This window comes from Malaya genurostris, chromosome 2 (genome assembly GCF_030247185.1).
Source record: "Malaya genurostris strain Urasoe2022 chromosome 2, Malgen_1.1, whole genome shotgun sequence".
Taxonomy (NCBI): domain Eukaryota; kingdom Metazoa; phylum Arthropoda; class Insecta; order Diptera; family Culicidae; genus Malaya; species Malaya genurostris.
This window is the reverse complement of record NC_080571.1, coordinates 62,794,467-62,814,695: the sequence shown is the minus strand read 5'-3', so window position 1 is coordinate 62,814,695 and position 20,229 is coordinate 62,794,467. Positions and strand designations below refer to the sequence as shown.

The 20,229-nt window shown below is 38.5% G+C and overlaps 1 protein-coding gene across 1 annotated transcript in view; it reads left to right on the top strand.

Moving 5' to 3' along the window:
• The window catches only part of LOC131430781 (connectin-like), a 502,561-nt gene extending 482,583 nt beyond the window's left edge, over positions 1-19,978 (top strand). Inside the window, exon 5 of the mRNA XM_058595987.1 lies at positions 14,376-19,978. Coding sequence (XP_058451970.1) covers positions 14,376-14,968 — 593 coding nt within the window. The 3' untranslated portion in view covers positions 14,969-19,978. The remainder of the gene's footprint in view (positions 1-14,375) is intronic.
• Positions 19,979-20,229: the final 251 nt, after the last annotated feature.

Genomic DNA, 20,229 nt, shown 5'->3' with positions numbered 1-20,229 from the left:
TCTGAACTGGCATGCTGACGGAGCAGGATGATGTGCAACATGCCCACATCCCACAAAAATTCAAATAAAAAAATTCTTCCAACAGTTTCTCGAAGCACAGCCTAATTTAAAATTCATTCGGTAGAAAAATGTCTTGTGCAATTACATCGCATTATATGAAGTGCATTCCAATCAGCCTCCACCGTGGGTTCGAGAGACGAGCGCCTGAAAGCTACACGGCATAAAACAGGCTATAAAACAATTCAGAAATTTTATCATTTCCACTTTAACAAGCCCCCAACACGTGTCTCATTTTCATTTCTTCCCCCCTCCCCTACATTCAATGCTGATATGGGGTGACAAACAAACACACACACACACACCCACAGAAAATATATTCGCAAAACGGAAAACGCGGGTAAACTTTGCACGACCCTCAACCTCTCAGGTTGAGGCAGAACGCGACGCGCCACTTGAAACAGAAGCGCAAACGAACAAAAACATGGCTGCCTCTTTTTTTATTAATTTTTATGGCATTCGAGTGAAGCAAAACGAGGCAGCTGATACCGAGCAAAAACTACGTGATAAAACGCACGAGTTTGCGAGTGGCAGGTGTGGTGTGGCGTGCGGTTTCGGGTCAAAGAAATCTTCCAAGACTCACGCGGGCTGGCTACGAACAAAGGATAGGGAAATTGTTTGCCACTCAATGTGGCCGTACGTATTCGCAGGCAGAAGCGCAATAACAACAACAACAACAACGAAAAAAAATATCCCTCAACCGCCGGGCAAAGTTCACCACCATCCGCACTGCGGTGTTGTTGTTCAGCCTTCGGTTGCTCTAGAAGTGTAGATAATGGTGATGGTAAAGCGTTGTTAGCAGACGAACATCATTAGTAACATTCACATGAATTGAAATCTTTTTATTTGGAAGCTGGAACCGCAGCTCGGGTATTTTAGTACATTGTTCGTTGCTATCTCTAAATTCGCTGTCGTTTCGGTACCGAACGTGGTACAAACAAGGAGCTGCCATTATGGGTGATTCGACTGAGAACGGATTTTCCGAGAAAAAAATTACACCCGAAATAAGCTCATGTAGAGAAAAATATTGCAGTTCCATAACTAAAAGCCTGGTAGCCGAGTTCTGGGTTTATTTCTAACTAACGTACGAAAGAAGATAGTACTATATCATTCATTGTTCATCGAGCAGCACTGTATTATTTCGTAACTTTTCAAGCTTTTATTATAAGTAGTATGCTTTTCGAGGAAGAATGACTTTTGAAATGGTTAGGAGAGCATCTTCTATGTTTAGGATTAAGTTATTATTTTTTCAAGCAACACTTCATGAATTGATAAATTTCTTCATCGACTTTTGATAAACTGGAAGAAAATTTAATACGTTGGAACCTAAATTTACTCACTGATTTGGTTGAAAAGATGCATGAAAGGGGCATTTTGAATTTTGAGGTCCTATTAAGGGGCTGTCCATAAAAGACGTCACAGGGGGAAGGGGGGAGGGTTGTTGGAATGTGACGTCCAATATTTTCCATGATTGCATTTTTAAAATACCTAATTATATTACTGCTTTGCCCTATTTCCTGAAAAAATCTCCACAATAAACGTTTACATTCTATAGGGAAACGTGTATTTGTTGATGTAAAAGGAAATCATTTCTGTTGTGATCAGCAGAAGTGCACGGAGGGGTAAGTAAATCAGCGAAATTAATAAATTTTGCCTAATATGAGTAAAAAAACAAGATGCCTTCAAACGGTTTAACTTAAGTTATGCACTGACAAGTTTAGTCAAGTTATATGAGTTTGAGTGCACCAATTGCTTGGAATTATGGATTTTTTAACTTTCGGAATTCTTATGCTAGGTAGTAAGCAGATGTGGAATATAAACCACACAAAGAATGAAAGAATTTTAAAAAGTTGGTTTCGTCGGTCGCATCGAAATTTCTTGCTTCTTGATGTGTTTACAATTCATTCAGCAATACCATATTGGCGGAGTAATATCAATAAAGCTTGCTTCAGATAGAATTGGAACAAAGAAAATTGCCTGTATTTCAGTTATTTATTATTGAATTCAAGTTATTTTTATATATAAATGTAGCGTTTTCTTCGAACTTTTAAGATAAAATACGGATAAAATTATTCGTCATGGTTTCGAAGGAATTCTCGAAATTTTTCTGTAACACGGCTCATTAGGCGGCGCACACCTTCTTCGTCCATCGTTTTAGCTATCTTATTCCACCAGGACGTCATCTGATTGATGTTGTCTTTGACAACCTTTCCCTTTGCCTTGAGTCTCCTCTTCATGATTGCCAGTATTTCTCAATAGGGCGGAACTGGGGGCTGTTGGGTGGGTTAAGCTTTTTCGGAACAAACTGGATCCCTTTCTCTGCATACCATTCTGGAACGACTTTGCTGTAATGACAGCTTGCCAAATCTGGCCAAAACATTACGGGATGGTCGTGAGATCGAATGAACGGCAAAATTCGTTTATGGAAACACTCTTTTTGGCATAGTTCCGATGTCATTGTCTTATTTGTAACGAAAACTTTCGTTTTTTTGCCACAGCTGCAAATGCCCTACCAAATCATAAATTTGCTTCCAAATTTGTTAGCAAAAACAAATTTAAATTTAGATGGAACATCCCCCCGAGCCGTTGCCAAGTAAAATTTTTGACCTGGGATTTGCCCGAAGTCAGCCTTGACATAGGTTTCATCGTCCATCAGAAGACACCCGTCGAACTTGGTCAGCACCTGGTCATATAGTTTCCGAGCACGAATTTTGACCGCACTATTCTGTTTTACGATCCGAAATACGACTTGATTCCTTCCCGGAGTCGAGTTCTCCTCACGATACTATGGGCAGCACCGAATTTTCTGGCCAAATCACGGTCCGACAGATTAGGATTCCTCTTAATCGTCTTCAAAATCTTACCACGCAGTTTCCGGTCGACAGTTCCACTCCGACGATTGGCTTGAGGCTTCCAAATTGTCGTCAATGTTTCCTTATACCGTTTGATAACACGCCATACGGTATTTCTGGGCAATTTCAGCTGTTTACCTAGCCTAGATGCAGACCACAATGGATTTTCCAAATAACTGTGCACAATTTTTTCTCTTCTTTCGGCTTCCATGTTGATTGTTTACAAAGTACAGTCGATTTGCGAAATGTCAAAAATTATACCAAGAACTTCCATATCCGTCCGCTAGGAGCGCCACAATATGAGCAAAAGTTTGTTCCAATTCTAAATGAAGCAAGCTTTAAAACCCAGCAAATAACATTAACATATACAGGGTCCGCCATCTAACATTTATTTTTTTGTGAACTATCGGTTATTTCGACATTGGTAATCTTAATGTCACTTCTAATTTGACTGAAACTTAGTTTTATCTTTCCACTGAACGAAAATTGTTGTGTATATGCTTGAGGAACGCGTGAAAAAAGTGCCAACTGGGCTTGCGATCAGCTTGAGAAGACGCCGATTTTTGCCAAAATCTTCTCGGATGAGGCACATGTTCATCTCGGCGGGTATGTTAATAAGCAAAATTGCCGCATCTGGGAGACTGTAAACCCGCACGTTATCATGGAGAAGCCGATGCATCCTCAGAAAGTGACGGTTTGGTGCGGATTTTGGTCTGGCGGCATCATTGGGCCATTTTTCTTCGAAAATGAGGCAGGAGCCGCCGCCACGGTCAATGGCGTGCGCTACCTCGCCATGATTAGCGATTGGTTCTTCCCGTTACTTGAAGAGGAAGACTTGGACACCATTTGGTTCCAACAAGACGGCACTCCGTGCCACACAGCCAACGCAACGATCGATCTTCTGCGCCCAGTCTTAGAAGATCGTATTATTAGTCGAAATTCGGATGTCGTTTGGCCGCCTCGGAGCTGTGATTTGATGCCGTTAGACTATTATCTTTGGGGGGCTGTCAAAGATAAGTGTTATGTGGACAAGTCAGAGACAATTCAAGCCTTGAAGGACAACATTCATGCAGCCATAGCTGAAATAAAGCTGCATACAATCGAAAATGTACTAAAAAATTGGACCGACCGTATGGCGTACTGCAAGGCCACCCGAGGCAGCCATTTGAATGAAATTATATTCCACAATTAACCGGAAGGACTGTACTTTAATATGGAAAAATAAATATTGAAATCGGATGAACCGTTTGTGTTTTATTGCATGTTTTAAAAAAAAAGTTATATGGCGGACCCTGTATGTTGTGATTATCAACAATTATAATGTTAAGAAAGTCGGTGTTGAACAGTCGTTCGCACCGCACGCGTATAGCTCTTGGCTCCTAGAAATTTTTTCTGGCTTCCTAGAGTTTCATTGATTTAAGGCTTCACTCTTTTTCAAGGTTACCTGAATCACCAACAGTCTTTTAAAAGACTAACAATTAGTCAGCCTTTCTCAAGGCTATACAAAGAGTGATATTTGAGTGACTAAGAAATTAATCAGCCGTTTTTAAGGCTAGTTATTCAAAGAACTATTCTTCGAACTAATCAGTCTTTATTAAGACTACCACAGAATCAGTCTTTATCAAGACTTTTCCAAACTAGGAGTCTAATCGAAGACTAATTTAGCCTAGTTAATTTAATTTAAAATTTTATTCATTTCAAAAATGCCTGCGTCCAACCGGAAAGGCAACAAGCCTAAGGCTAAAAATAATTCAATACGAAATAAATCACACTCCGTTATTCAACATTTTCCTAATAACATTCACGATCTTATAGAATCTGAATGTAAAAATAAAAGACAACCGACGGATTTCCCTTCCATTTATTCTATGCCTATGTCTAACAATATTTACGAGATTCTTCCTGAATTCGATTTTAGCGACATAGAAGAAAATTCTTCAAAAATTCCCAAAATGGACGCTTGTCGTTCTGGGAAGAAACATCAATCTATGCCACCAGTGACGGTGATGATTTCCGACTTCAAAGCATTCCGTACTGAGCTTTCTACTTTTCTCCCGGAAGTAAAAGTCGCATTTCAAATCGGACGAAGAGGAGAATGTCGAGTCTTGGTTGATGGATTGGAAGATTATGGACGTCTTATCCGATAATCTTCATAAATTTTGTTCATATGATATAAAACCAGACAGACCCTTCAAGGCTGTCTTGAAAGGCTTATCAAATGATCGAAGTACTGATGAAATTAAAAATGGACTAAAAGAATTACTTGGTTTTGCCCCTTCCCAAGTAATACTTATGAAAAAAGAGCGAATGGTACTTCTAAACCGCGTTCTGGAATTTCCCATGAATTTTACCTAATACACTTCAATCGAAGTGATGTAAACAATTTGAAAACTTTAGAAAAAGTACGTCTCATTTCCCACATTAAAATTCATTAGGAACAGTTAGATCGACCTTGTCATCATCTTCTTCTAATGTCAGTTATGCTAGTATAACAGGTAGAAATCTACCACTTAATTCTTCTAATGTAAATAATCAAAACACAGGACCGCCTTGCAGTTCATCTTCTAACGATAACAATTTATTAATAGGTAGATCGGCCATATCATCTTCTTCTAGTGGCAGTTCTAATGGCAGTCTACCTTCAAATATTCCTTCAAAGCCATTCGCTTCTTTAAATGAAGTTGATTAGGCGATATAACTGAAAATAAAATGATCTACCTACAAGATCAACTTTTTCAAATGATCATCCGAATGAATTCAACTTCATAACTTTTTTAAGCATTTCAAATCGGATGGTAATTCGCGAATAATATTATAATTAATTTAAAATTTAACAGTTAAGTTCAATAATTATTTGAATATTTTAAATTGAAATGCTCGATCTTCGAAATCGAGTGAAGATGAATTTCATAATTTTCTCAAAGTTCACGAAATTCATATTGCCATTGTGACAGAAACTTATCTTAAGCCAAATGTCAGTTCGTGCTCGCATCTCAGCCAACGCAGTCGAAAATCGTTTGCGGTCGAAGCAAAAGAAACAAAGACAATACAGTGCAGTGAACAATAGAGTGTACGGAATGGTCAAATACGATTTAACAAAGCCTGAAACTTGGCCAACAAGGCCAAATTCAATTTGTATAGATTTCAAGCGTTGCAAAGTTAGACCAGCAGCAAATGAAATTGAAATCTTACTTAAAGAACGAATGCATCTAGACGCTAATAATGTAACTGAGATTCAATTCAACAAGGCGTCTAACTGTGTGTACATTATGTTTAAACGTGAAAGCGATGCAATTGCATTCGCTTCGGTTAACAACGAGGTGCACAGCGTTGAGTGTGACAACATTAAATACAAAATTCCTGTGCACATGGTGGACAATGCCATACAAGTACGCGTGCATGACCTTCCCCCGCAGTGCACCGAAGAGTATGTTCGGGAAGGTATGTCGCAGTACGGTGAAGTTCTTTCCATCGAAAGGGAAGTATGGCGGAATTTTTTTCCGGGTATCCGGAATGGCGTGCGAGTGGTACGTATGCAACTACGTAAAGCAATTCCATCTTACATCATTTTTAATCAAGACGGGAAACATCCGTGTAAATCGCTGATTACGTATGAAAATCAACTGGTTACATGTCAGTTTTGTGAACAACCTGCACACTACGGCAAACCTTGCACTGAAACTACGAAAACAAACAAAACAAACAAAAACAAGGACAACCGCTCAACAACGGAAACTAGTGAGTGCAGTGCTCCTGTTTCAAAATCACCTTCACCATCTAACCAAACAGCAACTGCAACCAATGTACAACAAGGCGCTTCTACAGTAACTAGCAACGAGATCAAGACTGCGAATAACAAGGAAAACGAAAAGAAGACGGAAATCAACAATGCCACCGATGCGTCAATGGACGACGAGACGAGCCACGAACAAAGTGCCCCTCAATCCTCGCAGGAGGGAAATGGAAGCTCCTCTCCCCCTAGAAAAAGGGTGACAACGAGATCGAATACAAAGAATTTTTTATTTAAAAAATCGGCTCAATCGGCCACGTAAAGCTTGTACGCAAATAGGCCTGAATAAAGATGTCTTTTAAATAATAATTAAGCCAAATGTCAAATTGAAAAGTAATCCACATTATGTGGTTCATCGATTTGACAGGTTTACTGGAATGGGTGGTGGAGTTGCCATTTTTGTCCAACTGCAAATTAAACATCGAATATTACCTTCTTCAAATACTAAAATTATTGAAAGCTTGGAAATCGAAGTTGAAACCATTCATGGAATTTATTTCATCGCTGGAGCATATTTGCCATTCCAATGCACCGGCGAACAATTGTGTTTTTTAAAAGGCGATTTGCAAAAAATCACAAGATATCGACCGAAATTTTTCGTAATAGGGGACTTAAATGCTAAGCATGTCCAGTGGAATTGTAGGCAAAATAATAGTAATGGTAAAATACTTCATAATCAACTCTCAGCTGGTTACTTCACAGTTCTTCATACCAGTAATCCTACTTGTTTCTCTTCCGTGAAAAACCCGTCTACAATTGATCTGGTTCTAACAGAATAAAGTCACATTTGTAGTGAATCGAATACACATGCTGACTTTGACTCAGATCATCTTCCTGTAACATTCAGACTTTCCAACGAAGCTATAATTAATCCAATTAGTTCTATTTTCAACTATCATAGAGCTAATTGGTTGGATTACAGATCTCACATTGAAAATCATGTGGATCATGAAACTATTTTAGAAAATTCTGCGGACATCGACACAGCAATTGATAATTTGAATCATAATATTATCGAAGCTAGAAATCTTTCAGTTCCCAAAGCTCAAACTAAATAAAATTCTCCTATCATCGATGACAATCTTTAACTGCTCATTCAATTGAAGAATGTTCGTCGACGACAATATCAACGTTCTCGTGATCCTGCTATGAAAAATATTGTTAAGGATTTACAAGAAGAAATTATGCATAGATTTACTCTTTTGCGTAATAAAAAAATTTCGCTAAAGAAGTTGTACAAATTAAACCATATTCTAAACATTTGTGGAAACTTTGTAAGGTTCCTAAGAAACCTCAGAAACCAATTCCTGCTCTCAAGGAAGGAAATCAAATACTTCTTACTAATGGCGAAAAAGCTCAAAAACTTGCTCAATAGTTCGAGAGTGTCCACAATTTTAATTTGAACGTTGTGAGTCCTATTGAAAATGAAGTCTCACTGAAATATGATCATATTTCAACCCAAGTGTTATCACAAGATGACATTATTGAGATGAATTTTGGTGAAATTAAATCAATTATTAGGAAACTTAAAAACATGAAGGCTCCTAGTAATGATGGAATTTTTAACATTCTTATTAAAAATCTTCCCGATGTTGCCTTGACACTCCTGGTTAAAATTTTCAACAAGTGTTTTTCATTAGCTTACTTCCCAAAAAGATGAAAAACGCTAAAGTAATTGTTATCCTCAAATCTTATAAAAACCCAGCAGAAACATCAAGTTATCGACCAATTAGCTTACTTCCTTCTATCAGTAAACTTTTTGAAAAAATTATCTTGTTGAGAATGATGTCTCATATAAATAAGAATTCAATTTTTTACCAGAGCGGTTTGGATTTCGTCATGAACATTCAACTACTCATCAACTTGTCAGAGTAACGAACATACTAAAGCAAATAAACCTTCTGGGTTATCCACTGGAGTTGCTCTTCTAGACATAGAAAAAGCATTCGACAGTGATTGGCACAAAGGTTTAATAGCAAAAATGTCTGATTTCCAGTTTCCTATTTATTCGATCAAAATGATTCAAAATTATTTAACTGATCGTACTCTTCAGGTTAGCTATCAGAATTGTAAATCTGAATTGCTACCCGTACGAGCCGGTGTTCCGCAGGGTTCGAGTGTAGTTCCAATCTTGTATAATATTTTCACTTCTGATCTTCCAAACCTACCCGTTGGTTGTCAGAAATCGTTATTCTGTGACGACACAAGTCTGTTAGCCACAGGTAGAAATCTAAGAGTGATCTGCAGTCGCCTACAAAGAAGTTTAAATATTTTCAGTGATTATCTGTCAAAATGGAAAATTAAACCAAATGCAGCAAAAACGCAATTAATTATCTTTCCTCATAAGCCAAGAGCTTCTTTTCTTAAACCAAACAATAATCACATTCTCAAATTGAATGGCTTGGAATTGACATGGTCTGATCAAGCTAAATACCTAGGTTTAACGTATGACAAAAAACTCACTTTCAAGGATCACATTGAAGGAATTCAGACAAAGTGTAATAAATATATGAAATGTTTATATCCTCTTATAAACAGAATTTCTAAGCTCTGTCTAAAAAACAAATTGTTAATTTATAAACAAATTTTCAGACCAGCCATGCTTTATGCAGTACCAATTTGGTCAAGTTGTTGTTCCACCAGTAAGAAAACGCTTCAAAGGATTCAGAATAAAATTCTGAAAATGATTTTGAAGCGTCCTCCCTGGTTACGAAAATCTATGCAACCTTCAATTGAATCGATTCGCTCTCTATATTAGTTAGTAAGTTAGTATATAAGTTTCTTTTCCCCATTACACAATACAAGTTGGTTTAGAATTTTCCCTACACAAAAATCACAGAATTGCGGAAGCAAATGATGTCCTCATGGTAATAACCAAATCATATATATAATAGGGCTGAAAAGTCACCACTTTTGCTTATGTTGTCAAAAACGAACCGAGCTAAAATCGAAACGAAACAAAATGTCATGGAAACAGATATATTTAATGTTTACAGTGGAAAACGTGTTTCATTTTACTCCCAACTATCGCTTTAAGGAGTGTATCGAAAATAAGCTATCCACAATTTTTTCTTTCAAATTATGATGAAAAACGATATTTTATTCAAACTAAAAATTGATCCTTTATTGTACGAGGTTTAACTTGAGCATAATGAAAACCGGATGAAATTTAGGGTATTTCTTCACGAATTTTTGAACTTTTGATCGAACGTTTTCATCAAGTTCCGAACAAGTGTTGCATCGCATTTTTTGGACGCTTGAGATCAATTTTTTTTGAACTCCTGCATGTTTTGTCAGCTGTCTTACTAGTGTTCTTGAAGACCCTCTTCACGATTGCCCAGTAACGTTCGATGGGTCAAAGCTGAGGGCAATTTGGTGGATTGATATTTTTCTCAACGAGATTTATATCTTTTTTCGCAAGAATATTGAGAGTGGTTTTGGTATAGTGAGCCGATGTTAAATCCGGCCAAAACAGTGGAGGTGTACTATGCTTCTTATATAAAGGCAGCAATCTCTTCTGGAGACACTCAGATCGATAAATTTCTGCATTTATAGTTTCGGTAGTGTAAAAAATAGTTGACTTCAAACCACAGGAACATATTGCTTGCCATACCAGTATCTTTCGACAGAATTTCTCCACTTGAATCGACCTGTCCGCATCGCTCACATCCTCGCCAAACAACGACAGTAAAGTATTGTGGACCTGGAAGGAGTTTTGAGTCCTCCTTTACATAAGTCTCATCGTCCATCAAACCGCATGCATCCGGACACTACAAAAGACGCAAACACAATTTCCCAGCCCTTGTTGCTGCTCGCTTCTTCTGTTCTACACTTTGTTTCGAAATTTTCTGATTCTTGCAGGTCTTCAGGTGATTTTGCTTCTTGATACGCTGGATCATTCCGACATTCGTTCCTGATTGTTTGGCCAAATCACGCATTGACAATGATTTGTTCTTCATGTTTAGAGATACCACTTTCTGGTCCAGTTTCGGGTTGAAAGAACCGGATTTCCTACCTCTTCCTGGTAGCTCATCCAAAGAATAGTGTTCCACAAGCTTATTAATGATGGTTTTAACACTGGCATGATGAATTCCAAACCGCTTTGCCAATTTTCGCATAGTAATACCGTTTTCACTTAGCCATGTGTCCAGAACGTTAATTTTCACTTCATTTTGAAAACGCAGAATTTCAACCGCACAAACAAGTAAACAAACGAAAGCTGACAGCCAAACGCACAGCATGCTGCGATCTGACCATAAAAACCATCACAAATACATGCGTACAACACAAATGTATGTGGATAGCTTATTTTCGATACACTCCTTATCAAACTCCTACTGCTGTAATAGGGGAAAGTTTGAGCGAATTTGATACCGTATTTTTATATTTATAAAAAAAGAAACAGCAGCACCTCGTAAATTAACGTCTCATATATGTTGCAATATTAAATTTTAAAAAAATCACATGGATGCTTTTTTCGAATCTTATTTGAATGATACATGATAATGTTGAATGTTTAGATTTTCTTCAACTTTTTTTCCCCCTTTATGGGCTACTCTGGCCGAGGGGGGTGGTTACAACGATCCGCATTTTCCATACCGGACGAACTAGGCTATGGTGATCAAATGAACATTAGCAACGAAGGAAGAAACCGGCCTATCATTGATAGGTTCCCTCCAGCATGTAATCCAAGCGACAGATTCCTTCACGTTTATCAATTTGCAACGAAAGATACTAATATCTTCTATTGCAAGTTCACCAGAGAGTTTGTCACTTGGGCAGGAAGTGTGTGCTTCACCATGTAACCAGTCAATCATTGAGTCGTGCGTCTGTATCGTGTTAGTATTTTGTCATCCTACCAACTGCTTCTGTGTCTTAAATGTCCTCGTCGATGAGACTTTGGAAAATTTTGCTTTGTATCCGCTTCGGTCTTGGCCCTGCTTTCCTATATAGTCTTTTATGTCTGAAGCGGTACAAACGATTATTACTTCCTATTAAGTCCCTAAATAGATGTAGATATGTTTGGTCTACTAACACTATCCATTCTAATCTGCACTGATTGTTTCTATCTTTGTCGAAGTTACGTTACATTTCCTTTACCCCATTGCATCGGTTTTTTGTCTATGCCGGAGAAACCTGTTAATATCTCAAGCTGATAATTTATCAAGAATAAAGAAAAAAATAATGATTACTATAACAATAATAATATCAATAAGAAATAATAATAGTGACAATCACAACAATAATAATAACAACTATATTTATAATAATACAATAACAACAACAATAATAATAATGATAATAATAAAAGTAACAATAAAAATAGAAATATTGTGACTTATCAAAAGTTAATATGTCATCAAATGAGTTATTACATGAAAATACCAATTTTTCGTCGTTTTACTGAGGCTCTTGATTTGTTTTCAATTTCCTTTTGGTATTCCTGTGGCACCCTAGGATTTTTCCGCTCCATATCGTTTTTGTCTATAATCATTTATTTTGATAGTTTCTCGTGATAAAAATAAAATAAAATCAGGTGTTAGTAAGCTTGTTAAATTATATAATGTAAGGATGCGCATTCAACAGGAAAGCCACAACATGTAAACAATGGAAGGATAGCTTGAAATTCTGTGAACTTTTCTAATTCTTTATTTAACGATATATGCACTCAGGCACACTGCACTAGCTTTTATTCATTCTGTCACAGTTTTTATTATTGACTTTCTCTCTTTCAATCATTTTGACTGCTTTTGAGCAGTTTAGGTCTAAACTAAGTTTTGGGCATTCTAGTGTTGAGCACGCATCCAGAAAACAAGAACTACATGTATTTCGTGAAAAAATACTAGGTGTGATTGGATGAAATGGTCCACGCGAACCGTTCTCTTCCAGAAACACATTTCACACTCTTAGTTAGAAGGTGACATCTGTGTCCAAGTTGGAGAAATCTAAGTACATTCAAACCTTTCCCGATTTGAGAGTGTATTCACACCTGATTAATCAGTTTCGCCGTCATTGCAATTTGTAAACATTACCGATACCGAGCCGGATCGGAAAGGTTTGAAAGTTCCTAAGCGGTTCATAAGATATCAATTTACTCTTATTCCTGATAACAATAGTACTCCTTTTAGAATTGAATTCACCAAGATCAGGACGAATATGATATATTAATATTCATCCCAACTGGATCAAAATAATTCAAATTGGTGACCAATTCCAGGCATAATAATGCTCGAAACCATCTAATGACCTATTGTCAATTTCAAGCTTTATTAGTCCTGTCCACTCCGTGATCGATCCAGACAACATAATAATTTTCATCTTTTACATTTATAAGCGAACGATCGATCTCGGTATGGTCCGACTTTGTCAATACGCGAAGTGTGAATTGACTCTCACCCCCATCCACCAAGCGGGGGTACGCGCCCTGTAGCTCATCATCCAAAGCCCAGGGAATGTTTAGATTTTCCTCAACTCTACTTAAAAACTATACTGTTCGATAAACTATATAGGAAATATCCGAAAATCGCATTTTCGATGCCCATTTGCCCCCATGTTCATTGGAAAACTTTGTTCCAGAAACTACCCCAAAGTTTTGCCGCAAAGCTTTTCATGAAAACTATTTTGAAAACGATCCTCATTTTGCTGGTGTCGGCGGAACAGTATAAACTTAAACATTTCTTCACGTCAACCGCGTGAAAATTTAAACAACTTTTTAAACAATCCAAGATTATGCAGTTCTTTTCCGAAGTACATCGCAGGCACGGCACGGGCAATGAATCAAGATATTTGGTCCACGCTTCGCCTTGAAACCTTTTCGTTCCTCGGGAGGTGTTTATTTCAAGCAATTCAGCATAATAAACGAAACATTCGCCGCTCTGCTTGTCTTCAATTAAACTTTCCCGGGCACTACCGATAAACCGGCGGACCGTGGGCAGGCGGAAAAACTGTGCAAGCTCGAAACGGGTTTTCCCTGGCCGAATGGACCGGCAGCAAAAAGATTTTCTGCTGATGCAACCACGGGACTTGACTGCATTCAATCTGAAAATTGCTCAACAATTTAGACGCTAGTAACGCTTTGAAAAATGATTGATTTGGCCTTCCGCCCCGATCGACTGATCGGAAACCGGTTTCGGAATGTGTGTTCGCCAGAAGGCCGCACAATAGCTTGCACGAAACCGAACTGCGACTACGACGGACAAGAACGTGAAGCTGTTTCAGAATTTTTGTTTTTTGTTTCTCCAGTGAAAATTCAAATTGTCGATCGTTGAACGGTGAAATGCCGGCGGGCGGATGTGCATCGAGTGCGCGATGATTGATGGGCAGAATTTCACTTCACTTGTGCGGTTAATGACGGGGAGTGATTTTACCTATAATGGCGGCATTTTTCGCCGAAGAATGGGAAAATTGGCCGGTGTTAATTTTGATTGATGACTGTTCGGATGGACACAGGAAGTGGAACGTTGAATGGATAATGTGCCCACAAGCGGTGGCGAGGTAGTCAGTTTCGAGCTGTTCCACTGTCGATCATGGAGTAGACGTGGTCGTAAGTTGGAAGCGATTAGTTGGGAATTCAATTTTAAATAATCAATTTGTTTGAATAATCACTGTGAACGATCCATTTGTGTGTCAGAAATTTCTGAAAACTAATCGCTTACTTTTTTATTTATTTTTTTCAGAGAACAAACTAATCTGCGACTGTCGCCTGCTCTGGCTATTTGACCTGAAGAACACAACCAAAAACGACGAACTTCGGTACACGCTGCAGCAAATCGAATGCCTGTACGAATTCAAAGATAAGCGTGGTCCCGTCCCGAGTAGTATTCAGAACCAGTTGAACGACTATTCCCGCCCGCACGACATCCTTGGCTACGACGACAGTACCGATTACGATGACCCACAGCGACATGGATTCGGAATACCGCCGGTGCACCGGACCAACCAACGGATCCCGCAGACACCGATTAGCTCCGACAGCTACAACCGTGCTGGTGCCGAGCCGGCCGGTGTTAAAACATCTCAACCGGCAAGCGACGGAAAGCAGGTGCTGACTCTGATGAAACTGCGGAAGGAGGACTTCCTTCCTTGTGCCAAGGAACTGGACGAACCGACTGAGCTGCCCCTGTCGCGAGAATCGATCGGGATCGATATGGGCTGGCGGTCATCGGCCAGTGCTACCTCGACCGGATCCGGTGCTGAACTGCGGAGTATCCCCAGCGGATGTGCATTGCTGTCGGCTCTGTTGGCCGTCTTGATGTCGGTCGTGTGTTAGCTTCAAGCTTCCTAGGCAGGCGGGCTTTTAGTGAAGTAGATAAAATGACTTTTTTACATTTCATATTTAAGAACAAATCAAACTTACGCGTCACTTGATGTGAATCCAGAGAACGACTGTTGGTATCCTAGGTGTGTAAGCGCGCGCGCGAGAGCTCGGAACTGTTACCAGCTTCAACGGGAAGCTAACCGATTCTGTTTCATTTGGTATCTCTGGTTCAAACAGGTTTTCTGTTAATTTCGTTATGCATTGTATCAAAACTAAACCAAGATTTCATTTCTTATGTCATATTAGATGAAGCGTTGGATACTATCAAAGATTTGATAGGCTGTAACTGAACTTAAACCATTAATGGTACAATTCGTCTGGCTAATGAAAAATGACTGCCACTCGTTACGATATATTACCGCCAAATTAACATCAAATGTATGGTTTCAGCATTATCAAGTGCAGCAAGTAAGGGGCATGCAACGCCCCTAAATTAATTAACATGATTTTTCAACGGATGAAATAGCATTATTTCCTTCAAAAATAGCAAACCTAATGTATTGACCCGCAAAAAACTTTGTGAAAAAGGTAATATGTTGCATCAGAGTTATTTCTAATGTTGAGTTATTTTTGCAGAAATGGAGAGTCATATTTTGATAGTCAAAACACCCAAACCTTCATTTATGAATACTTTTTTTGCGTTACCTCTTTTTACGTAACTCTTTTTGCGAAGCCAAATCCCAGATAACGTAAACATTCTACGAACCTGACAGCTCGGCTGAAAAGTTCGTATCGTTTAATAGAAACACACATTTTTTTGCCAAAATTCGTTTTTATTATTCAACATAATTGCCATCAGAGGCGAGAGAGCGATTATAGCGATCTTCCAACTTTTCGATACTATTTTTGTCATTTGCCTCAAAATAGGCCTCAGTTTCAGCGATTACCTTTTCATTGCTTCTAATTTTTTTACCAGCGAGCATTCTCTTGAGGTCTGAGAACAGGAAAAAGTCACTGGGGGCCAAATCTGGAGAACACGGTGGATGAGGGAGCAATTCGAAGCCCAATTCGTTCAATTTCAGCATGGTTTTCATCGACTTGTGACACGGTGCATTGTCTTGATGAAACAAAACTTTTTTCTTCTTCAAATGAGGCCGTTTTTTTTTAAATTTCGTCCTTCAAACGCTCTAATAACGCTATATAATAGTCACTGTTGATGGTTTTTCCCGCTTTTCCCGTCTTTTCACGCTTTGGGTTCGGTTCATCGCGTGCAGTCCACTCAGCTGACTGTCGATTGGACTCCGGAGTGAAGTGATGGAGCCATGTTTCGTCCATTGTTATATATCGACGAAAAAAAATCGGTTTTATTTCGATATAACAGCTCCAAACACTGCTCAGAATCATCAATTCGTTGTTGTTTTTGATCGATTGTGAGCTCACGCGGCACCCATTTTGCACAAAGCTTTCTCATATCCAAATATTCATGAATAATATGTCCAACACGTTCCTTTGATATCTTTAGGGTGTCAGCTATGTCGATCAACTTCACTTTACGGTCATTGAAAATCATTTTGTGGATTTTTTTCACGTTTTGATCGGTAACAGCCTCTTTTGGACGTCCATTGCGTTCATCGTCTTCGGTGCTCATATGTCAGTACGAAATTTTGCAAACCACTTACGAATTGTTGCTTCGCCCGGTGCAGAGTCTTTATAACACTCATCAAGCCATTTTTTGGTTCCAAAAACCAAGATGGCGACTTCCGGTTTATTGATATTCTTTTGAAACCCTAACAATATTGGTATTTTTGGAACGGATTTGAAGAACAGGTGCCAGAAAACTATATTTAGAGTCGTTCCAAAAACCAAGATGGCGACTTCCGGTTTATTGATATTCTTTTGAAACTCTAACAATATTGGTATTTTTGGAACGGATTTGAAGAACAGGTGCCAGAAAACTATATTTAGAGTCGTTCCAAAAAGCAAGATGGCGACTTCCGGTTTATTGATATTCTTTCGAAACCCTAACAATATTGGTATTTTCGGAACGGATTTGAAGAACAGGTGCCAGAAAACTATATTTAGAGTCGTTCCAAAAACCAAGATGGCGACTTCCGGTTTATTGATATTCTTTTGAAACTCTAACAATATTGGTATTTTTGGAACGGATTTGAAGAACAGGTGCCAGAAAACTATATTTAGAGTCGTTCCAAAAAGCAAGATGGCGACTTCCGGTTTATTGATATTCTTTCGAAACCCTAACAATATTGGTATTTTCGGAACGGATTTGAAGAACAGGTGCCGGAAAACTGTTTAGAGTCTTTACAAAAACCAAGATGGCGACTTCCGGTTTACTGATATTCTTTTGAAACTCTAACAATATTGGTATTTTTGGAACGGATTTGAAGAACAGGTGCCAGAAAACTATGTTTAGAGTCGTTACAAAAACCAAGATGGCGACTTCCGGTTTACTGATATTCTTTTGAAACTCTAACAATATTGGTATTTTTGGAACGGATTTGAAGAACAGGTGCCGGAAAACTGTTTAGAGTCGTTCCAAAAACCAAGATGGCGACTTCCGGTTTATTGATATTCTTTTGAAACCCTATTTTTCATTTGTTTCAGTCCATTGTATTTCTGGAAGTAGTACCTTTCCAATGGTGAACAAATTTCGAAGATCGGTTGACTAACAACAAAGTTATGACTCGGTAAAGTTGAAATTTTCAGCTGTACGCCTCAACAAGACTAAAACAAGATGTTAGAATAATAACTTTTTTTTTCGATTTAGCAGTTAAAATTTCCCAAGTAATTTCTTCTGGCATTTCAACAAAAACGGGTTTATTTCCTAGCGACAAAATGTATCTCGAATTCGTCTGTTTAGAAGTATTTATATTTAGCGATTTGCATTATTATTTTTAGATAACCAAATTCGGAGCAATTTGATAACAGAGAGTGTTGCAAATACGATGAAAAAGGATTTAATTTTTTTTCTTTGTTAGTCAAAAAATTATGCTAGGCAAGACATCAAAAATCTGGTCGCCAGTGACTTTTTTTTTGCAATAAATAAATTTTTCATATGTAATTTTACAACTCGTTTGAACCAAGATACCATAATTTCATTTGTTAGTACTCTGCTGATTTAAACTCAACACTAAAAACTGTACAATGACAGTTTTCATTCACTTAAACTATATACAAATTCGAATTTAGCAAAAATTAAAAAAAAACAAGCGCAAACAGTTCCCAATGATGATACGTAGTTTAGATAAATCTAAAAAATGTACATATGAATTTTGATGTGACAAAATCATGTCTATAAAAAATATAACATAAAAAATCTGTAAATGATAAATGTGCCCAGTCAGAGAAGAAAAAAAAAGCTCGTTTCGTTATAAAATTCGTTTTTCTCTTCTGCCAAGTCATAACCGTTATGGAAAGTTTGAAAAGGTAGTAAAGCGATCATCGCCCTATCACCGTTTGCGATTTGCTAGAGCTATTCGGGACAACCGAGTGAAGATTGTGCCAACCCATTCTCCGAATTCGGAACTAATTCCATAAACTTGAAACTATTGTTAAACTGAAAACAAGAAAGTGAATGAAGAGATAAAAAAAAGTTCCCGCGATAGCCTCCAGCAATCGGGATGCGAACGAACTGACTCACAGCCGAGAAAAAAAAAGAAAACGTTCCAGCCAAATCAGCTGAATGAATGGGATCCTAAATTCAGCCTCCCGCAGAATGTAAGAAATAAAAAAAAACCCCGAAGCATCACTAACCGAATTTTTCACCGAAAGTCCGGATGCTGTCCGGCGGCGGTGCCGGTGGCGGCAGGACACGCCATTCACACGCTGCTGGGAAGTTTCGGCTTTGCTTTCACCGCCCCATCTAAAAGCGACCTTTATTGCATCGGAAAACGGTACCTAGTTCTTGCACAAATCTTCTTCCGGGCGATTATCCGCCTAAAGCCATATTGGGCAAACTCGGTCCGAATGCGGTCGGTAGTAGAATCCGGCCAAGTGAAGCAAAGGGAACTGAAATTAAAATAAAATACCGAAAAGTACCAATAAAATATACTACTTTAGTGCACTTTCTCCGAGTAGCCGGGAACCGGTGAAGGGCACCGCACAATTGTGGTCGGTTTTCTATTCGCTTCCAAGGGTGACTGGATGCTGCCACCCACTCACTCTGATAGTCACACTGACTGGAAGCTAGAGCTCGTCGTAGCTCGCCCTCCGACAGATGGAATATTGGGCGAAGAGAAGGGCGGACAGTGCGGAAGAAACCGGAGGCGAATGGTAAAGTGTTCTTTTGAATATAATGGGATTTCGAGCACTTTCCGAAGATTGGGTGCTGGATGTCAATACATTTACCTGGGAGACGACAGGAATAAGTGGACCCCAGTTTCCCTCCCGGTGAAGATATTTTAGTTCGGGCCTTGCTAGTGAAACCGTTCCAGCTGTCAAAACCTCGACCGGTAACCGAGCACAGTTTCTGGATCGGAAGACGGAAAGCTTGCGGTAGTGGGTGAGAAAGTTCAATTCATGCCAGTGGGGATTATGGCATTATACGACACTTGGTGATGTCATTTCTTAATCGTATCAAATTTTGAGGAACGTTCCTTGCTCGAATCGGTAGTGAAAACGTTCGCCTGGTTTTACGGAGCCATTCTTCGTCACATGGCAAGAAGCAATGCGTGACCTGGTGGTAAACGTCATTGAATGGGATTAATTCCATGTGATCCGTTGAGTAATGGTATTAAGCCAACGCAGTATAGAAAATATCCCGGCGTGTGAATGCGTAATCGATTGTAGTGCGAACCGCTTGAACCGAGTGGTAAACGATGATTGACGCAGTGGGATTTGAGGAATAAATTAATCAATGAATTTCAATTTGAAGAAACTAAAGAACTAAAGAACTAAAGAACTAAAGAACTAAAGAACTAAAGAACTAAAGAACTAAAGAACTAAAGAACTAAAGAACTAAAGAACTAAAGAACTAAAGAACTAAAGAACTAAAGAACTAAAGAACTAAAGAACTAAAGAACTAAAGAACTAAAGAACTAAAGAACTAAAGAACTAAAGAACTAAAGAACTAAAGAACTAAAGAACTAAAGAACTAAAGAACTAAAGAACTAAAGAACTAAAGAACTAAAGAACTAAAGAACTAAAGAACTAAAGAACCAAGGAACTAAAGAACTAAAGAACTAAAGAACTAAAGAACTGAAGAACTAAAGAACTAAAGAACTAAAGAACTAAAGAACTAAAGAACTAAAGAACCA